At 36.7% G+C, this 22,666-nt stretch overlaps 1 protein-coding gene across 11 annotated transcripts in view; it reads right to left on the bottom strand.

Moving 5' to 3' along the window:
- NBEA (neurobeachin) overlaps positions 1-22,666 on the bottom strand; it is a 741,630-nt gene that overhangs the window by 85,714 nt on the left and 633,250 nt on the right. For all 11 annotated transcript variants that reach the window (XM_005585622.4, XM_065533144.2, XM_065533146.1 and 8 more), the window contains 2 exons: positions 20,585-20,725; positions 11,215-11,334 (listed from right to left, as the gene is read on the bottom strand). In XM_005585622.4, the coding sequence (XP_005585679.2) occupies positions 11,215-11,334; positions 20,585-20,725 (261 nt within the window). The remainder of the gene's footprint in view (positions 1-11,214; positions 11,335-20,584; positions 20,726-22,666) is intronic.

The raw sequence follows: 22,666 nt of genomic DNA, 5'->3' as shown, positions 1-22,666 counted from the left end.
AAGAGAGGGAATTAGATGGCTCACACTAAGAGCCAAATGTGTATCAGCAATAAACTATGTACAAGACCTCAAGGTCACAATGAAAAAGGAAAAGAGAATTCTAGTGGAATTAATACAAATAATTTTTCAATGACTCCAATATTAACGGGGAAATGGAGAAGAAGCTGAAAGAAAAACCATATGGCAGAAAACACATGTTTATTTGCCAAAAATCATACAGTTTAATTGAGGGATAAGACAGGCTAAAGGGTGCTTCAGCAGTGACCATTCTATCAGCAATGACTATCATGAGTCCGATTTCCAGGCAGGGAAAACATGACAGTGTTTATCAGTCACGGAAGGAGCAGTTTGGTATGATCACTGACTGGAGAGTAGAAGTAAAGGATCACTGCTGTTCTCATGTATTGGCACTCAATCAGAAATGTGTATTATTATCTTAAGACTTCAACGTATTAACATAAAATATATAGTTTCTTCTGCTCTTACTCTCACTGTTTGGGAAAACACAAGGAATTAGTAAAAGGTGCAGAGAAAGCAAAGATTATTGCTATTTGCATATGATCTGGTCTTCATGTGACACAATAGCAATAACACCCTAAAGGGTCCAAAGTGGGAAGGAACGTAAGCTTGTGCAGCTGCTCGGTTGGGAGCGTGATTTATATGTACTAGACTCACATAAATCAGGTGTTTCCCTTACTGCCTTTCATCAGTTAGTTGTGCTCCTGTCCTATCTCTATAACGAGGCTACAGAAGCTTCCTTGAGGGCAGAGAGGAACGTATATATCTACGTGTATATAGCAAAATATATTTAGTTTTATTTAAACAACTCAAATAGTCTTAATTTATCTTATACCACCTTGGCACTCTATAATGTTTTTCATATATTATTTCCCATTCTTTCCTGTATAAAATATGTATGTGGTCATTATTAACTTACCACTACAATGCGATTTCACTGAAAGTCATTAAATTAGATTCACAAAGGCGCAAGAAACATAGGATGTCATATTTATTAATGTGAATAAAATTTGGGAAAATGCAATTTTAGTATGAATAAAATCTGGGCAAATGAAAAGTTCTGAGCCTATTTTGTGAGGTTTACGTTTTGTTGGATCCTTAGTAGCTCTCAGTGCTATACTTTGCATGCAGCAGGTGCTCATTAAATATTAAACTATTACAGATATTGGATGAAGTTACTTTAATAAGACTAGAAATCTTCTGGGGAATATGCAGATGGTTGGAAAAATGCCTCAAGATGGGGAAAGAGTCAATGAAGGACTTCATTAAATAAAAGGAAAAGGATATCAACCCTGACATGGAATCTACCTTTTAAGGGGAAACTTTTCTGTTTAAAAAATGTTATCTTGTTTATTTTCCAGTTATATTTAAAAGGCTCAGAAGTATAAAATAGCTCAATTCAAATCCAGAAAAAGTTGATTTTAAATTTGCCATCAGAATTGTTCTCTACAAAAGTGGCAGAAGACTAATTTCATTTTCATTTAGGCACTAACAGCTGGCCTCCACCAAAGAACAAGGCAGGCCTACAAGGATCTGTCTTGATGGTTCTTTAGAAGGGCAGGAGGAAGAATACTCCAGTAAGAACATTCAAGGAGGCCCTAACTGGGGCTAGTCATAGAAAGAAGTAGTGTTACCAGGGCCTACAGGACAACGTCCTAAGTAAGGACTTTTTTTTTTTTTTTGGCTCCATTCTTATCAGGCCACCCAAAATGTGGTCATAAATTAGGGCATTAACTAAGATGCTGATGTAAGATGTTAGAGGCTTGATGTTTGAAGGGACAAAGAAACTCTCCCAGATTTCTCATAATGGAAACAACCACTAAACAGACATGTTTTAAACACAGAGAGAAACTCCTGAAGCACAGCTTATTTGCAGAGCCCCTGGAGGTTTCAAAACACCAGAGCTATCAGTGACTAAAGCTCTCTGAACCTGAAGTCCAGAGTTGGGGATAGTCTGGAGTTTTCTGAAGGGGATAGAAGAGGAAGTGAAATTACAAGAAGTCTAGGGAGAAGTAGCTGAAGCAGCAGAGGAGGGAATTTTTTTTTTTGGTCTCAGTTTTATTGTTTTACAATCTTGTTTCAAATAGCAATTTTTATTTAAAGTTAGTATGTAAACACAAGACATTAGTATAATTTATATTCATAATTCCATTATTGAAAAGATTTGTTGTTTTAAAAATATAAACCAAAGAATATGAGCGTTTCATCTCTGGGATTCAACTAGTTATGTGCAAGAAGATGACAATTACTACATCTGTGCTCCGAGGCCAGGAATCACCTTAAATGCTACCTGTGGTCATTCTGTTCTAAAACAGCAGGTAACATTTATTTTGGTAACTCTCTATGTCTTGGCACTGTTCTAAGTGCTTTACATATATTTTCTTAATCTTCACAACAAGTTTGTGAAGTAGGTATTCTCATTATTCCCACTTTATAGACATGGACACTGAGGTAAAGATCGGGTGGGTAATTTGCTAATGGCTGCACTGCAAATAGGTGGTAAAGCCAAAAATCAAACCCAGATACTTTAAATCCAGGTTTCCTGCTCTTACATTCTGTATTCCGCTGTTTAAAGTGACAATCCAGTCTTTTTTTTTTTTTTTAAGATGAAGTCTCACTTTGTCGCCCAGGCTGGAGTGCAATGGCATGATCTCAGCTCACTGCAATCCCACCTCACGGGTTCAAGCGATTCTTCTGTCTCAGCCTCCTGAGTAGCTGGGACTACAGGCGTGTGCCACCACCCCAGGCTAATTTTTATATTTTTAGTGGAGATGTGGTTTCACCATATTGGCCAGGCTGGTCTCGAACTCTTTACTTTGTGATCTGCCTGCTTCGGCCTCCCAAAGTGCTGGGATTACAGGAGTGAGCCACTGTGCCCGGCCACAACCCAGTCATTCATATGAGTTTACTCTGTTTTAATTTTCTGCAGAGCAATGATAATTTTCTCTATTTATTGCTGTATGCTTGCATGTCTCATCATAATAGAAATCCCAAGAAACTAGGGACCTTGTCTATTTTGCTAAAACTGGTGCCTAACATATAATACATATTCCGTAAATATTTGTGAAATTAAAAATGAATCAAGATTACTATATGTCTACCATATCCTAAATTTCAGGCATTGAAATGTTGATTAAAAACTTTGCGGGCCCTAGATTTCAAAGTGTGTTTCTTTCTTTTTTTATTTTTGAGATGCAGTTTTGCTCTGTCACCCAGGCTGGAGTGCAGTGGTGCGATCTCGGCTCACTACCACCTCTGCCTCTCAGGTTCAAGCGATTCTCAAGCCTCAGCCTCCTGAGTAGCTGGGATTACAGGTGTGTGCCACCACAGCTGACTAATTTTTGTATTTTTTAGTAGAGATAGGGTTTTGCCACGCTGGCCAGGCTGGTCTCAAACTCTTGATCTCAAGTGATCTGCCTACCTCTGCCTTTCCAACTGCTGCGATGACAGGCATGAGCCACCATATCCGGCTCAAAGCGTATTTCTTAAAGAAGAGGAATCTCACGGCTACCAGTGAGTTGAAGATAAAGGGGGTAGCTGGGCAGGCAGCAGCACTGGGATTGTCCCTTCTTCTGCCAGGGAAGGGCTACTTTATGGACATCAGAATCAAACGGGTCTGAGTTCAAATCCAGACTTCTTGCTAGCCTGGGCAGCTTTCTTAACCTTTTGACAGAAAGTTTCTTGATATGCAACATGGTGGTGATGTCAGCAATGAACTCTTAGGGTAGATGTGAGGATTAAATGAAATAATGTTTACAAAACAATACATTTCAAACTTTATATAAAATACACTCTAGAAGATATTTGGTCTCAATTGTTTTTAGGGGCACAGATCAAAAATATTACTTCTGAGTTTAGAGTTTACCCCGTACCAAAGTGCATCCCGTCATTCAGTTAAAAAGTTCTGTCACTTTGGATGTTTGTGTTTCAATGAATAGCTAAGTAGACAGTTCAGATGATGCAAGTATTTTTAGCAAATATGAGGAAAAAAAAATAGCTCACAGCAGTCTGAGTTATGTGAGGCATGCAAAAATTCATCAGGTCCAGAGAGACGTGCGTGTGGGACTTCAGTCACTCACGCCACCTCCTCAACCCAAGCCTGGGGAGCAACTGTTTAAAAAGGAATTTTGTTTCTGACCAGCTGCCTTACCCATTATCTTCATGTTCCTGAAATCAGTGATACAAAGAACAATGTATATCCAATGGCTTATCTTATTTTAATGCAAATTCTTGGTAAGCAATTTAGGACCTGCCTCTTCCTTTTTTCTTAAAAACCCATTTATGATTGCTGCTAATCGGAGTGTTTATTCAGGGCTACTTGAATCTATGTTACGGGGTGACCATTCTCAAGCTTTGAGCTCAAATGAACTTTACACTTAATCATATTTTCTGAATATGGTTATTTAAAGTTGACATATATATGGACTAACACATATAACCTAAACTAATCAGATGTATTTTATACATTGCTTGCTCATGAGATTTTGGTTTATGTCTAGACGCACACTTAGACTGTAGAGAATGGTACAAACCAAACTAGTACTTAAAATATTTTTAAAATCGGTAACTTACAGAGTTTTCTCAGTGTAACAGTCCTCCCATCTCACAAGCGAGCCCTTTGGCATCTCCACTTTACTCCTCCCATAAAGAGGTGGAGTCTATTTCCCCTCTCTCTGAATATGGCCTGGCTTGTTTCAACACACAGAATGTGACAAGGTGACACTGCAAGCCTTCTTAGGGCAGCCTAAGAGTTAAGAGGCCTGGCAGCTTTTGTTTTAGTCCTCTTAGAAGCCAGTTGCCACATGCAATTGTGTGGCTCCCTTGCTAGAGAAACATTAGATACAGACAGACATGCCCAGGCAGTTCCTGGCTATTCCAGCCATCTCAGATGAGGCACAAGACATGTGAGCAAAGCTACTGTGGATTCTGCTGCCCAATCAAGCTGCCCCACTGTCTCTGTGTGGCTTAGAGGTTAGCTGTCCTTTTTGAGCCTTAACTCTGATTGCATAATTGTCAATGAATAAATAGCTGTTTTAAGCCTATAGGTTTTGGGGTGATTTGTTACAAAGTAATAAATGACCAAAACAGAAACTGAATGCTCAAAGTGGAGTGTAAAGTAATAAAAAGAATTTAACATATGATTCTGGCTTGGGATGAGGCAGCAGGCAGAAGTGGGAGGGGCGGTGAGGAGCCTGGTGGGGTCTGGAAGATCAGCAAGGAAGTTGTTATTGGAAGCAGTCCCTCTTAAGTAGTGGTGGAAAATTACCATCGTCTTCTGCAAAAATTTCAAAGACAGAAAAAGTACCTAATAAGCATATGCTTCTGACTAAGAAGATTTCCAGGCAGAATGCTGAAAGTGACCAGTGGTTTCATCTAATGCTGTGAGCTATGCAAGAGAGAGAGGAACTCAGGAAGAAACTGTTCAGTTCTGAAGCGGTATTTCAAGAAATAGAAGGGCCTAGAACACTCTCTTCAGTTGGCAAAAGATTCTCAAAGTAAGACATAGGTTCAAGATGAAGATCAATTCCAAGGTGCTACAAGTAAAATATGGCCATAGAATAAAGCTCAAATCAAAGGCGTGACTGTAAAACTCTTTTATAAAAGTTAAAATTTCAGGTAGTGTTTTTCAGACTTGCTCAGCTACACAGAGTGATTCGCTAGAGAAAGGGATTCTTAGGGCATTATAAACAGTATCCTTTTTTTTTTTTTTTTTTTTTTTTGAGACGGAGTCTCGCTCTGTCACCTAGGCTGGAGTGCAGTGGCCGGATCTCAGCTCACTGCAAGCTCCGCCTCCCGGGTTCACGCCATTCTCCGGCCTCAGCCTCCCGAGTAGCTGGGACTACAGGCGCCCGCCACCTCGCCCGGCTAGTTTTTTTTTTTGTATTTCTTAATAGAGACGGGGTTTCACCGTGTTAGCCAGGATGGTCTAGATCTCCTGACCTCGTGATCCGCCCGTCTCGGCCTCCCAAAGTGCTGGGATTACAGGCTTGAGCCACCGCGCCCGGCCAACAGTATCCTAATTTACAGCTTGAAAGAGAGAATCCTGTTCCAAAAGGATTTGTGAGTATTAGCTTTTTCTAATTTGATACACAGAAAGGCTACACAGTTTTAAGCTGCTGTACCAACTTGGGCATATGAGGCTTTGGCCCTAACTTTCTATGGTCAGGAAGCATGCAGAGAAAGATACTCAGCTGCAAACTATGGTTATTTCTTCTGGAAACAAAAGAATGATTCAGAGGGCAAAGCCAGTGTTCCAGAGGAAGTAACCAAGAGCCATGGAAAATAATGAATTAGGGAGCCAAGCCCAGATAACAGACCTGGGCCCTAATCCATGGACAGTCCCTTTCCCTGCAGTCTGGGTAATCGGCAACTTGTTCCTGGCTGGGTTTCAGAACTGCTATGAACCACTGACTGCTGTGTACCTTCCACATCCTCCCCCTTTTGAATGGAGTATCTACTGAAGTTTAACTGTTCTGTCTTACCACCACATGTTGGGTGTACATGGGACAGATAATTTGTCCTTTTAGTTCCCAGGTCTCCAAATTAGGAATTGCTGTGCCTTATCTGTATCCGGAGCTTACATAGACATTGAGATACCAGGTTTTCAGTCTGATACAAATACTGTGGTGGGACTTGTGGGGAACAAGTTGAGTATATTTTACATATAGGATGAATGTGAATTTTGACCAGAGAGAGGACTGTGGTAGACTGTCTCCAAAGAAGGGCACAGTAATCCTTCCACCCTCAGTGTCCTCTTGAAATGTGACTTTGCCACTCATCTCATCAGGAAGTGGAGTCTGTGTCTACTCTCCCTTATTCTGGGCCGGCCCCATGACTTGCTTTGAGCAATACAATGCTGTGGAAGTAACATGATGTGACTTCCAGGCCTAGGCATGAAGTGGCCTTGCAGCTCCCATTCTTAAAATCCTCTTGGATATGAAGCATCTTAAATAACTGGACAGACTCTGTGCTAGTACTGGCTTCCTCTTTACCTGCCTGAGTGTGAACTTAGGTGACTCACTTAATATTTGTGAACCTCCTTTACAAAATAGGGACAATGACTGCTACCTCATAGGATTGTTTCAAGGACTGTATCAAACAACCGACAAAAAACATGTTTGAAAACTATTCAGTATTATTTTAAAAGATGGGTTTATTTTTAAAATGTGTAAGTGTACTCCTACAGAGGCACATTAGACACTAGATTGCCTACTTAAGATAACTGCTGTTCTGCTGACTCTCTTCCCATTGATAAATTTCTATTAATCAGCTTCTCTTTAAGGAAAAAGTCCAAGTAGTTTAAAATTTCCTGAATGAAAAACAGTGCAGGAAAACACCAAATATTACTAAAGAAATGGCAAAATGAACATTATAGAAGGCATTTTGTGTCTATAAATGTGATTTCTAGTTTACTTTAGCAGTTACACTAAAACCCCATGGTATAGTTAATAGTATTATATACATTCTGTCAAAAAATAAGAACATATCCTCAAATGCAATTTCTAATTTATAAGCTTATGACAAGTTCAAGCTGCTGAGAAATTGGACCTGAAAGTATGTCTTAGAATGATAGAAGACCACTATTAACACTATCATAATTGTATACCTACTGCATCAAATCTGACATTTCAGCTTAATATATTTTGCTGAGAGAGCATACCATTTTATGGCTTCCTAGTGAAATCAAATCCGATTCAGACGTTTTCACTTTTCTAATATAATTCATTGCAAGGTTTTAAAGCTGCCATCTCTTTTCTTCCTTTTTTTTCAAAAGACTGATGCCCTGGCATTCATTAATTCCACAAGAGCTCATAATGGGTCAATGAGTCAATGGCGAGCACCTCCATTAACTGTATTAATTTACACTATGTCACCTTAATGACATTTTGTCACAGCTACCTTTTCTGACATCTACATAGCTATTCAAAAAGTAATATAACAACTTTTGAAGGCATTAAGGAAAATTAGTGTAAGAACTTCAGTAAGTTGAATGTCATTGTTACCAAGACTAGGCTAGAGGAAAGAAATTCAAAAAATAATAATAAAGTAAAAACTAACTGATCTGACTCAACTCCAGAGACCTCTCTCCTGAAAGGTCACTTCAGCAGCACTCCTTCTTCCCAGCTTGCGTTCATTAGCACAGGAAGAGACTGACATTAATAGAGACAGACAGAATAAAACCATCTACTGCATCCTAGTTCTCTCCTATATGATTAACTGACTAAGTTAGTAGACATTGCAGAGATACTTGTCTTCTCTGGAAGTGGAAACACACTTCCTTAAAAAATATATCAAATGCTATGTTTTAACAGTCTAGAAATAAGAAATAAAAACTTTAGGTTTTAACACACAAGTAGCAAAACAAGTACTACTCTTAGCAACATATTTTTATCTGATACATCAGGTTTAATCATGAATTCAGAAGATTCTCAAGTTAGCACTAGTTATTACCCAAAAGTCTGATCTTCTCTTTAACACTCTGGTCATGAGGACCCCAAATTCTGATGCTATAAAGGAGAATATAAATATATTTGACTGGACACACACATACACACACGCGTGCACACGCACATATGCACATGCACACCCACTCACACACATTAAACGAACCATAACAAAGCTAAAACGACTGAGAAACCCTACTTGCAATGGAACCTTCTGCAACTTCAAAGATCTTTTTCAAATCAGTAAGAGAAAGACATGTGACCCAACTGAAAAATGAGCAAAAGACAGGAGTCAGTGTACAGGTCAATAAGTACATGAAAAATGCTCAACTTCACTAAAAAAAAAAAGCAAACTAAAACAAAGATAACTTAGTTTTTCACTTGCCAGACTCACGGAAGCTCCATTGTTTAATACAATAGTGATGATGGGTGTAGGGGGTATGGGGAAGGAGGTACCCTTGCACACTGCTGTAAGGGAGTGAATTTTCATCTTTGAGGATGATGGTTTGGCAGTATCTTAAAAAATAAAAAACATATATTGTCTTTGAGCCATGAGTCCCATTAACAAGAATTAGTCTTTAGGTATATAGAAGGAGTCCATCAGGATGTCTGTGCAAAGATGTTCACTACAGCCTTGTGTTTCATAGCAACAATCAGGGAGAAAGATTCTCCATCAACCAGAGATCACATATATAAATTATTGTATATATGTAGCATGCTGCCTTTAAAAAGAAAGGGGAAGTCTACATGGCAAGATATCTAAGATGTATTAACATATAATATGAAAGGTTCACGAGTGGCGGTAAGAGAGCTGAAAATGAGAGCAATCTGTGTAATGCCAACCTGGGGAAATGAGCTTCTTATGAACTAATTAAATCTTTGGGGAAAAAATAAAAGCTGCATGTTTGTGTTCAGTACAGCTGCTTGAGGATAAAAAACAAAAAAACTCCCAAGTTAGTGATATCCACATTGGTCTTTGTCCTGGATGATGTGACCCCAGGAGCCCCCAAAATACAATTAGTAATAAAATGTAAATGTTTCTGAAAGGGTTTTGAAGAGGAAAATTCCTGGGAGAATGTAGAGGAAAAAGCCTGGTACAGGGCATTGGTTATCAGAGACTGATGGTATAAAGCATCAATGAAATTCTCAGGCTAGGAAGTGAAATCTATAACTGTATATAAAAATTAGAATGACTGACCCCAGTATGTGTGTGGGCATGTGAGGGTGGATCTCTGAATTAAGTTGAAAAGCCAGTTTTTGTGTATGTGTGTGCGATGATGTCAAATAACAGTGAGCAGGCATTTTCATTTGAAATAGGCTGATATAATATGGATATAGCTCTGATTTAAAATATCAATAATCTTAACTGCGATAAGAAGCCTTCAATTATAGATAAGAATATTTAATTCACATACAAAATATCTGAGTGCTTTTTATGAACATTGTGTGAATTCTGGATACTACTGTTCAATGGGAGCCTATTGATTCCCATTTTCTGTATTAATTCTCAAAGTGTTATTATATAAGAAACAGATTCCCTCCCTGACTTCACTGGTAACAAATCATTTTAAATGATGGCTTAAGGATATTTTAGAGTTTAATTCTCAGCAAAGTTTTAAGACAGTTAGAACTTCAAAGCTTGATATAGTAAGGATGCATATTAAATTCTCTTATTTTTTTACAAAGTAAATATGTTGTATGTAAAGTTTGACGACAACAAATAAAACACACAGATATGTTACACTCTACTTGGCTCCATTTCCTTTATTTTCTGCTTTGGAAAAACACTGAACAAAACTTGTATTCATCCAATTATAGTTCATTAACACTAAAATTGCCTTTTACAAATGTTTTGCGAGAAGCATAAATATGTAAATGACAATTTTGATTTTAACTCCCTAACTTTTGTTGGTTTAAGGCTCTAAATGGAATGATACCATAACATTTTTATAATGAGTGACAGTAATGGGAAAAAAATGTGCCTTGAAGAAAATGAGCTTAAAATAAGAAACACATTTGCCTATGCAATAACGTGGCCATGTAACCTTATTATCAGCAAAAAAATGAGACAAATGAGAGAACAAATATATATTATTGCTTTGAATACAATGTTTTTCTTTTTTAAAACAGGAGCCCATATAAATGAATAACAAATCTTTGTAATTAACAATAGTTAAGCAGTACCAACTGTAAAATTACTCTGTTCTCCGGCTGTTTCTGGATATTGTGTGTGTGTTGGTTTAATCTAATGTGTATTGTTGCATAGTATCCCCAGGCACAGTCAAGTAAAAGCTAAGGCTATACAGAAAAGCCTACATTTTAAATGGGTCTTGTCATTAATGCTTTATTAATTGCCCCAGGCTACGCAAACCCCAAGCCAGGCAAGCTATAACAATATGACACATTAAGGTCAAATCCAATTCCTGCTGTGTTTTATGGAATGGACCAAATATTGAGTTAACAGCAGGAAAGGCAATTTATAGGCTTTTCGCATCTCCTGATTATTCGATCTAAATTAGATAGGAATTTTTTGAAATAACGAAAACACCTTCACTGAGTAATAATATAAAATAAATTTCAGTTTATTTTCTGTAATGTTCAAAATTATTTCCTTTAAGGTTATATGTACCATATAATTTTAATATGATGGAACAAAGCTGCAATATAAAATGTCTTATACGTACCCACTTAAAAAATCAAAATTTCCACATATTTTGAAACTTAACGAATATCAACAAATAAAAGAGCCTACCTTTACATCAGAAGTATCTCTCTGACTAGTTCTCCAAGACCTTGCAACGGACGAGAAGGTTCGATCTGGATGATCAAATTTTCCATCATTTGCATTGAGGAAGAAGGTTGTGAAAGGTTCCTAAGCAAAAAACAGAATCAGAAATTTGACCCCTCTAAACACAGCTGCCTTTGTTCTTTTGTGAAACATGGCTATCTTTAAAACCCTCAAGATGTAGAAGCAGAGCAGGGTCCTAGAAAGATGGCCCCAAATTAAGGCAGTAGGAGATGTCTGTCTGGGCTTGACTAGGCCAAGGCAGCAGTTGCCAGTCTGCAACTCTGGCAGGTCATTTCGCTTCTGGTCTTCTGATCTGTGAAATGATGGGGTTCCAGTGCTCTATGATTTTCTGAGAAATAATTTTGCATTAGTGACAATTCATAAGTTGGATCTTTCTTTCTAAAAATTAAGGCTATATATATATATATACACTAACATTGCAATAAGAAAAATCACTCTGATATTGATCGCTGCAGTGTGGAATTAGGTACAGAATATCCATCTTAGATTACCTGTGAAAGACTACAAAAGTATTAGTACCACCTTATGGTCTGATGATGTTTTTAAAATGCAAATCCCTGCTTAAAAACCTTCAATAGCTCTTGGGAGTGATTAGGAGAAAGTCTAAAACTACCTAATTTGTTTTACAAGAGCCTGAATGATCTGGAACCTGCTTAACTCTTATCTCTCACCATTCCTCTCTTCACATTCTAAAATCTTGCCACACTACTCTCACCTCTTGTCCTTTGTATGTGATGTTCCCTAGGCTGGGTACAAACTTACCCATTTATTTCACTATTCTGACCTGGCTAAGTTCTTTTCGTGCTTTAAGACTCAGCCATGATGTCATTTTCTCCTGAAAAACTTTCCTTGCGCTACCGCGGCTCTCCAGTGTGCTGAAATTGCAATCTGTATTTCCTCAAACAGCACTGAAACATTTATCACACTGGTTTTAATTGATTGTTAATCTGTCTATATTCCTCACTATGAGTAGGTTCCGTATGTATCTTATTCATTGTTTTATCTCCAACACTTAGAACAATTCCCGGTACGTAGAAGTTGCTCGATATACAATCTGTTGAACGAAGAATAAAGTAAGTACAAATGACAGTAGATAAACCAGACTTTTTTGTATTCTGTGACTATTATCTTTGGATAACACAGTGACTGCCATCCAGCACATGTCCCTATGGCAGAAAACCTAGGAATAACTTTATTGCAATGTCCTAATGCATTTAATTTTAATGCTTTTTCTGTAATTCTTAAGTTGGGAGTTCTCTTGCTGGGAGTTCTTAGGTTGTTCTTATGTTTTTGATGTCATTAAATTTGCTTCCAAGTTTAAAAGGATTGAATAACATTCATTCCTGCTAAAGATTTCTTAACTACAATTATAGCAAAGATAGATACATATTTCCTTTTCCCTGCTTTAATTCTTCTCTCTCAAGTGCAGGACGAATGATATGCCATTCCCAGGTTCAATAATGCTAAGAAACCTACATGACATTTTCCAAAATATTTTAGTCCTCCTTTTTTAATACATAATCTTTGCTCATTCCTTTGCATACTTTAAACATACAAGGGGTACATACTTTGTCCCCTTAAACTCCCCTTCTTGCCACTAACCTTAAGGGCTGGCTGTTGGGGTAAAGGGCAACAAATACTGATCTTCCTCAATATCTCCCTGAAATTTAGTATGGCCAGATGTCATCAATTTTGTAAACTTGTAATATGCTGCCACTATTTCATGTTCAGTGTTGGATGAGAAAAAAGGATGATGAAAGAGATAAGATCAAGAATGATAAAACAATATAGAAGTAAGGGAGACAGTACTGATTCACCTGAAAATAAGATATGCATCCAAGAAGTCCATATTGCTGTTTAGGATTTTAAGTGATATGAGAAATAAATAAATGTTAGTGAAATTAAGTTAGAAAAAAATTATATGACAAGTCTTTCACTAATTTATTTGCTTTTTAGATGTTTAATTCACTATCAAAAATAAGGTAGTGAAAACAATCTGTCACTAAATTATATTAATTAAAATGGGGATATAAAAATTCTAGATGTAGCAATGGTAAACTGAATGAAATATGAAAGATTTAAGTTCAAATCTTGGTGGAACTATTTCTCTGTCTTGGGCAAGCTTACTTAACCTTAAGTAACTGTGTCAAGAAACTGTCTCCATTCCCTCATCTGTGTAAACTGGGAACGACAATACCTTGGGGAAATTATGGGATTAAATAAGATTAAATGAAATAACATAGAGAAAGCTTGATGTATCTTACCTGACAGAGTTATAAAAATGACTACCAGCTTTACGCACTATGCCAAGTATTCGCTGTCGGACTTCCCACCAGACTGCCAGCTCCTAAGGCCTTATCTACCTCTCTATCCCCAGCCCCAAGCACAGCACATGGCTCATCATGTTTAATAAATGTTTGTCAAATACACCTAAATATACAAGGTATTGTTGGGAGATGGGAGTATGGTGGGTGAGAGTAAGATACGGGTTTTCTTTTTCAGTTCTTAACTACTAGTAGGTTTGACCCAACAGTTGTATCTTCAGAACCCACTTTGTTATTGCAGGATGCTGATGGAAGGCATTTAATTTTCACGTAGGTAGTGGCAGAGATTAATTTAGAAGGATCAGGCTTGTCTCTAGGTTTTTTAACCTATTAAACAGATGTGAGTGAAAACCCATTTATACATGCAAAGCCGTACTTACCATCAGCCGCTAAAAGCTGATCTCCACCTCAACCTAAATTACAAAATCCTGTCTAGTTTTCAACTCCTAACAAAGACATGCCAAGAATAGCACAGATGGGCTTAGTGAAAAGAAATCTGAAATTAAAGAATTGTATTTATTTCTAGTAACAAAGTTATGAATGAAGCTGGTGGCACCTAAAAGCAGAGAATATTGAATTCCACATTTCAGTGTTTTAAGTAGCTTTTAAAAAGATCTGATTAACAACTGTTATAGTGTCACATACTACATTACTGACATATATTCTCATTATTCCTGAAGGCCTCCAGTTGCTACAGTGGTAGAGTGCTAATAGAAATTGATAACCTATTTGTTTATAAGTAAGTATTGATCTTTCAAGCTCTGATTACCGTGGAGATTGCTTTCTTCCATGTGTTTCCCTTTTACCTTCAAGGCACAATGCAAAGCCTTTCTTTTTCGTTTGACCCATGTCTGAATAACATAGAGGATCAGGTGCTATATTAAGCTTGAATAACTTTTATATTTATTTGCCTACCACCTGTCAACTGAGCCATTTTCTATGTGTACATCAATAGATTGGACATTTTACCATTATATTAGAAAAGTTTTAGGCATGCGAGATAAGATGTATAAATGAATAAATACTAAACAGTAATTTCAGAAATTGCAATTCTGGAACTCATTAGGCTTTAAAAAGTTCAGGTTAGGTCCTGCAATATCAATGGCCAATGGCAGACTTTCTTCTCCTAATTACACCCACTCCAACATCATTTCATATCTTCCAATCCTTTTTCAGTGATGGAAAACTAACTCACCTGGCCTGGACTGGAAGTACCTGTCCTTCTGTATTCTATTATACCCCTTAGTCCTGTCCGAAGACACTAACAGCCTTTCTTGCTTTTGGATGATTACAGATCAACTAATTCCATCATGGGCAACTAATGCTGTTTCCCTGCTGCCTCTTCTCTTTACTCAACTTCTTCATTCTTCCGTCTTACATGATTTTTGCTTAGTCATCTCATAATAATCTTTTATGTCCATTGCTTGTTGTAGTTCTGTTCTTTTCCTTCTCTTCATTCCATTTAAAAGCCAAAACAAACATCATTTATGGGTAATAGGTAGTGCCTGCAACATAACTACAGCAAAGAAAAGATGTATATTTGAAGTGATAGGAAGCATAATAAAATAAAAAGGGAAGGAAAATAACAGCTACTAAGCATTTTTCTGTGCCAGGCTCTGTATTATCTAAGTTAACTGAATCCCTACTATCACCCTTCAGAGTAGGTGTAATTATTCCCCTTTTATATCTGAGAAATTTCAAGGTCACATTCTAACAGATGGAGGAACCATTATTTCTACTGGCCTTTGTCTAATCCCAGAAGTTTATTTTCTCCTATTTCTCTTCCAAGAACCAAGAAGGGTCTTTTAGAATTTTCCAAAAGTTTTCACTAATTAACCTATGTACCTACCATGCACTAGGCTCTTGGTTAAGTATTTCTCATCTTTCTCTGAGTAAATATGCATTGTCCTTAATGCATCAGAATTCAAGATAAACACAACAATATTTTATTCAGTAGCACTATCTTTTGGTTTTAGTTACAACACGTGCAAAAATGTTTCTACTATACATATATACTTTTAAAGACACATTATGGTTTAAAGAAGCTTTAGGGTAAGCTTTCAAAACAAGCCATAATTTACACAGAAAGTTTCAAATTCTAAACATCACTTCCTTGGAAACTATGAAACGTTTGACAAATGAGTTTTGAATAGGAGGGCTGAATATACTGAATTTGGAAGGCGAACCAGTTACTGAGTGGTCAGCAAGTCAGTGAGAAAGATTTAATTATTTCTGTATACATGTTATATGACTAGGGTAAGATGTAAAGTAAAAACATCCCAAGTAAAATGTGTTTTTTAATATTAATATCTGAAGAAACTCCAAAGGCTGCTATAAGTTTATTCATCATTTGCCCAATGGCAGTTGTCAGGAAAACAGTCTTTTCAGAGTCTCATATTGTAGACAAGTGATTTCACTGGTAGTTTGTTTAAAATAATATTTTTAATTTAAAGTAATGAAGTATATAGTTATTTAGCATTTTTAAGCAATTATTATTTTTGTCATACTAAGTACACCGAAACAAATAACAAGTTTAATGACTTTAGATCTAAAAGGCCTAAGGTAAAGGACAGACACTTATTTTAATCTGTATTTTATTTTTGTGAACAAATTCTTAGTGACCCAAATTTTAATGCATTTCCTGTTTCATGAACTCCTTGGAATGGGAGTGAGGAAATCACGAATCCTGGACCATTAGGTTAAACGCTTAGTAAACCATGAGACTGATACTTTTATTTATAACCACATGACATAAGATATTTGGGCTGAGTCCCCATAAAAGCAGTTTTATAGGTTTGTCCAAACAGTAGCCACTAGCCACATGTCACTATTGAGCACTTGAAATGTGGCTAGTTCAAATTGAGATGCACAGTAAATATAAAATACACTCTGAATTTCAAAGACTCAGTACCCTCCCTCCAAAAATGTAAAATGTAAAATGCCTCATTTTACATTTTTATATTGGTTACATGTTTAAATGATAACATTTTGGAAATAGTAGATTAACAAATATATTTATTAAAATTAATTTTACCTGTTTCTTTTTTACTTGTAAATGTGGCTACTAGAAATTTTAAGTCACATGGTAGTTTACATTATATTTCTGTTGTGCAGCACTGCTATAGACAAGGGCATGTGTGGGATAAATGTGTAGAATATTCTGGCATGCCCTTGCATAGATTCAAGTTTGAATTCCATTTCGCTGGAATAACAAATCAACTTAAGTATAAATTCTGAGTTATGATTTGGGAAAGTGTTTAGCTGATTAGGGATAGATGAGGTTAACTTAAATTTAGGCTGTTGATAACAAGTATTTTTATGGAGTCACTCTTGAAGGAGTCTTGTAAATCTGGCTTCAGACTAACTTGATTAGGTAAAAAAAACAGTGAATACCCCTTTATGTATTTCAAAATACTATTGTATATACACTCTCATTTAATCCGTCAAACAACACAGTAGATAACATTTTCTCAGGAAGGACTTCTCACTTTTTTTCTCATCCTCAAAGTACCTGAAAGAGGTGTCCTGCACCACCTGTCCTACAGGTGGTGGCTCACTAAGGCAATGACTGTCATTGACGGGACCTGAGGTTGTATGAAAAGGCCTCCCAGGGTGCAAATCTCTAGTTTCAATGTTTTCTACAAATTCCCTTTGCTAAAAGAGTTTTGGTGGCCCCTTTGAGAGTTCCATGTGGACTAACCTGATGGCCTCAGATTAACCGTTTAGCTTAAGAAGTGTATCTCATGGGCTACTTAAGCCCAGCTACATCTTTTCTTGGTTTCCAGGGTGGACCCTAGGCAGCAAACAAAACTTGAACTTCAGTGACTTTTTTTTTCTAGGTTTTAAAAGTTGCTCCTTCTACTGATTTTTTTGTTTCTGGTTTCTGTACAGCTAATAGGTAATTTTCCACTGGTGGCAGTAATGATTGAGCATTTAGTTTTGGTTTTATGGTCTTACCATTTGGTGATCAGTGAATCTAATTAATTAGTTTTTTTGGTATTCTTGTCTGTTTGCCTATTTGTGAGTTCAAATCAATTAAGAGCATATTTTATATCCATTATAAAGAAAACCGGCTCTTTTGAGATCTTGACTGGTCAATTTTTGTGACTTTGTTTAGTTTTGACCTATGGCTGAAACTGAAGGTTGGAAGTTATAAGCTCTTTATGTGTCTGTGTATCTGGAATTTGAAAAGCATTTGCCTCTTGTGAGTGTGAAGTATTTTCCTGCCTCTGGAATTATTATTATCACCCAGAAACTAAAGATGCTCTGTTCTGATTGCTTTATAAATAGGCAATGATATAAATCTAATATTCTCAAAATTAACAGAAAATTAAAAAAGAGAATTCTATACTTTAAAAGTACCAGATTTAAAAAGTATTTCTTAAGAAACTTCTAACTCAGAAACATTATTATAAAAGAATCCAAGTTCACATAATTAAAGTGAATGTTTGGATAAATTAGAATGATTTAATAGCTTTGGTTTAAAAATAGTTTTATGTCTTTTCCTTTAGTTTATCATTACAGAGTTTAGTTTTAAAAATAAGATTTGGGTTTGTTTTCTCAAAAGACTAGTTAGTCCAGACTTCCTTTACTTCTTATGCTGGTGTAGAATTATGAAAGAGATAAGATTTATGCTCAAACAGAATCACAATTCTGACAAAATTTTTCTTAACAAAAATAATTGTAGTTTGTCACCTATCAACGGCTTGCAAGTTACTTAAAATATATTCATACTAAATTTCTGTAGAAAGTTATTTTTTTCCCATAATGGAGAGGATGTTTAAGGAAAACCTACAAACTAGAGCTGTCATTTAGGTTTAGGGAAAAAATATTTTCAAAGACAGGAGATGCAGTTTCATATACTCTGCTTTACCAATGTGTTTCTTGGGCACATCAGCCTCATACAATAGAGTGGTCTGAGGTATATCTTAATAGGGGGAAAATTATTGATTACAAGATTTAATTTAGCATTCTATAGTACTCCTCAGTTGCTTACAGTGCTCCTATCTAGACCAGAATGGAGAAGGCAAGAATAAAGGAAAAGAGGTTTGCTAAGAGCTTTTGCAATAATCTAGGTGAGAGAGAATGGGAACCTAAATTAAAGAAAGTGCCAGAGTATAGAGAAAAGGAGATAGAGATATTTAGTTGGTAGAATCTGTGGATGTCTGATTGGATGTAAGAGGCTGGAAAAATAGAGAAAATATCTAGGAAAAAGCTTCCCAATTTCTAGATTGGGCAGCTGAGTGAATAATCATGGCATTTAACCACAGCAGGTTCATGAGGGAGATGAGGAGTTCATTTATTGAAATGCTGCTTATGGTACTGTGAGATATTCAGGTAGAAATATCTAGCAGGCACTTGGAAATATAGGCCAGGAACACAAGAGAAATGTTTGCAAAGAAGAGAGAAGCTGGAAATCACTAGCTTATAACTGAATGACACAGCTCAGCTGAAATATAAAGAAAAATCCTGGGGAATAGGAACATCAAGGAAAAAGAATCTGAGCTGGAGACTGAGCAGAACAGTTAGGATGACAGGAGGCAAACCAGGAGAGGATATTGTAAAAGGAACGTTGAAAGAAAATTTCAAGGAGAGAAGATTAGCAATGGTGTGAAATGCTTCAAGAGACATGATAGGTAAGAAATGGGAAGCTCTATCTGCATAATATGTGACCTTCGCAAAAACAATCCAGTAAAGTGATGGATGTGGAACTGAAATCAACCAGGCTAAAGACTGAATGCGAGGTGATAAAGTATAGGCAACAGGTACCACAGTGCATTGCAGGACAGCAGAGGTTGTGCTTTCAGGAATCTGACTATGCAGGGAGAGAGATGGGAAAGAACTGCAGAGTGGGCGGGGGCTGGCAGCAGGCTTTTTTTCTTTCTTTTTTTTTTTTAAACATCAGTGAGACTTGAATATATTTATGTCTTAGGAGAAAGAGAAAAGTAACAGAAAGAGGTTTTCAAAATATTTGGAAACTGGTTGTAAAACATGCTGCCCAAGAAGTAAGAATGAGAGGGCTGGGGGAGAGCAAGTGCCAGTGTGCATCATTTGTGAGGAAGGAGGCAGAGGGTATTAAGAATGCACTCCAGGGCTAGGTGTGGTGGCTCACACCTGTAATCCCAGTGCTTTGGGAGGTAAGGCAGGAGGATCACTGAAGCCCAGGGGAACAAAAGTGAGAGACCAGCCTGGGGAAAACAGTGAGATGCCATGTTTAAAAATAATAGCTGGGCCGGGCACGGTGGCTCACACCTATAATGCCAGCACTTTGGGAAGCTGAGGCGGGCCAGTCACCTGAGGTCAGGAGTTCAAGACCAGTTTGACCAACATGGCGAAACCCCATCTCTACTAAAAATACAAAAATTAGCCAGGCGTGGTGGTGGGCGCCTGTAATCTCAACTACTCTGGAGGCTGAGGGAGGAGAATCGCTTGGACCCGGGAGGCAGAGATTGCAGAGAGCTGAGATCACGCAACTGCACTCCAGCCTGGGTGACAGAACGAGAGTCTGTCTCAAAAAAAAAAAAAAAAAAAAAAAAAAAAAAAAAAATTGCCACGCAAGGTGTTACATGCTTGTAGTACTAGTTACTTGGGAGGCTGAGGCAGCAAGACCCTTTGAGCCTGGGGGTTCAAGGCTGCTGTGAGCTGTGATAGTACTACTGCACTCTAGCCTCAGTGGCAGAGTGAGAGACCCTGTTACTGAAAAAAAAAAAAAGGTATGTACTCAGTTTTGGCTCCTTTATAACTGGACAACTGGTTTGGTTTAAGCTGATAATACCTAGCAATAGATAACTAACTTTCTAATCCAATTTTGCAAATGAGACAACTCATTAAAAAATTCATATTTTGCTACTTTGGAATCTTTAATTTCTACTTTACTTGTCTCTAATCTTTGTTTAGAACAAATTACAACTGATTTGAATTGTATTTAATTTACTTACGTTAAAAATTTTAAGGTAACAAAGGCAAACTAGCTCAATGAAGATACTCACAATTCGAACAAGCCAGGATAAAGTAGATGTTGCTGTTGAATAATGGGTATTATAATGGTAGGGTGGGCTTTGATCATCTTCCCACGTCTCATAACGCTCTGCGTAAAACACAGCTCTCTTTGGGTTCAAAGCACCAATTGGCTATTAAAAGAAAAAAATATTTTGTTTAATACAGTCATATTAGATATCCTAGGTAATAAATCTTTATACTTTCAGTATTTCACTGTTAATTCTTTTTAGCCATACAGCATAAATACATTATTTTCTATTACATTTTTAAACATACCAGATTTTGATATTAATTACAAATCATTACACTTGTTAAAAACTGCCCAAGAGGATGATTCATAGTCCAAAGTTTCTAGACTTTACTAACAGTTTTTGTAAACTAGATTATCAGAGGTGATCTCATTTAAACTGTTAAGGCCACATCAACAGTTTTGTTATTTTCCTATTACTTAATAAGCTACATAATGAACATTTAGCTTGGAATACAGGAAACCCAATGCAGAGAATGTGAAGAGATTGACCATTTGACAACCATATGAGTGAAAACCTTGTCTTAACAGCCGGTTACCCAGAGTGTGAAAGACAACCCTCCATATGGAACCCTGATAGAATGTTAGTCTTCTTCTAGTAGTATATAGATGGAACAACTATCCTTTTTATTGTTAAACTACACACTTAAGGGGGATGGAATAATTCAGGAAATTCAGATTCCCTGGAAAGCATTTTGCTGAGGCCACTAAGACCTCTCCTATGAGTACCACCACCCTATTTACTGATTATGATGCTAATCCCTATACTGATTTCTTCAATAAAGCATGTGCTTAACTGCATCATATTCTCAAAATTTTAGCACATCTAATTATTAGGAATTTCCAGCACACCATCTTCATGATTTCCAATAGCAAACTGCCTTAGCTTAAGTTTTTGTCCGATTTTGGATTAATGGTATACAGAGTCCGTGCTTATGGTATCAAATAAGCACATGATTTTGATTTAAGTTGCATACTATAAAAGTAAGTAGGTTTACAGAGAAAACAAAAGAAGACTACTAAGTACAATGTCTAACTACTTTATTTCAAAATTTAATATTTATAATCAACTATGAAGATCCCTCGAAGGCTTAATTTTAATAAGAGAAGTAGTAGAAAATTAGTGTTTCAATGGGACACATAATGTTACACAAGGGAGGAAGATTCATTTATAAATTGTTATGAGCCTTTTCTTTTGGCCTCAGGAGACTAATTCAAATAACACAATGAGGTCATCAGCAGTAAAAAGTCTGTTAGAATTTCCATAATAAACTCTTATTTGCAAGGGTGCTTATCCTGAAAATTTAAATTATTTGTAAATTATGTTCATTTTTTGTTAACTTTAATTATGATTAACAAAGACTCAACAATTTATTTATATAAAAGCTGTATTTTTCATGCACAAGAATGTTAATATTTTAAGGTTCCTAAACTTTTTTATCTTCATTTTGTAAAACAAAGTATGATAGTATAAAAATTTAGATTTTTAAAGAATGTTCTAAGGTTTAAACTTTATTGTGTTAAATTTCATTGATTATCTCTCAAATCTCTTTAGATAGATGTAAAAAAGGTAATGTAATTTTGTTAAACATTACATAAAATCTTAATACTATTTAAAACAACATAATTACATTATTGGTAAAAGATTAATTGTTATAAAGTGAAATGAATGTAAAGTCTGTTATGGAACTGAAGTAATGAGTTATTTTATTTATTTATTTATTTATTTATTGAGATGGAGTCCCGCTCTGTCGCCCAGGCTGGAGTGCAGTGGCACGATCTCGGCTCACTGCAAGCTCTGCCTCCCAGGTTCACGCCATTCTCCTGTCTCAGCCTCCCAAGTAGCTGGGACTACAGGCGCCCGCCACCATGCCCGGCTAATTTTTTGTATTTTTAGTAGAGATGGGGTTTCACCGTGTTAGCCAGGATGGTCTCCATCTCCTGACCTCGTGATCTGCTAGCCTCGACCTCCCAAAGTGCTGGGATTACAGGCGTGAGCTACCACGCCTGGCCCAAAGTAATGAGTTTTTCATTTAAAATTACC

The sequence above is a fragment of the Macaca fascicularis genome, chromosome 17 (assembly GCF_037993035.2).
Source record: "Macaca fascicularis isolate 582-1 chromosome 17, T2T-MFA8v1.1".
NCBI lineage: Eukaryota > Metazoa > Chordata > Mammalia > Primates > Cercopithecidae > Macaca > Macaca fascicularis.
This window is presented reverse-complemented; position numbering and strand designations above follow the sequence as displayed.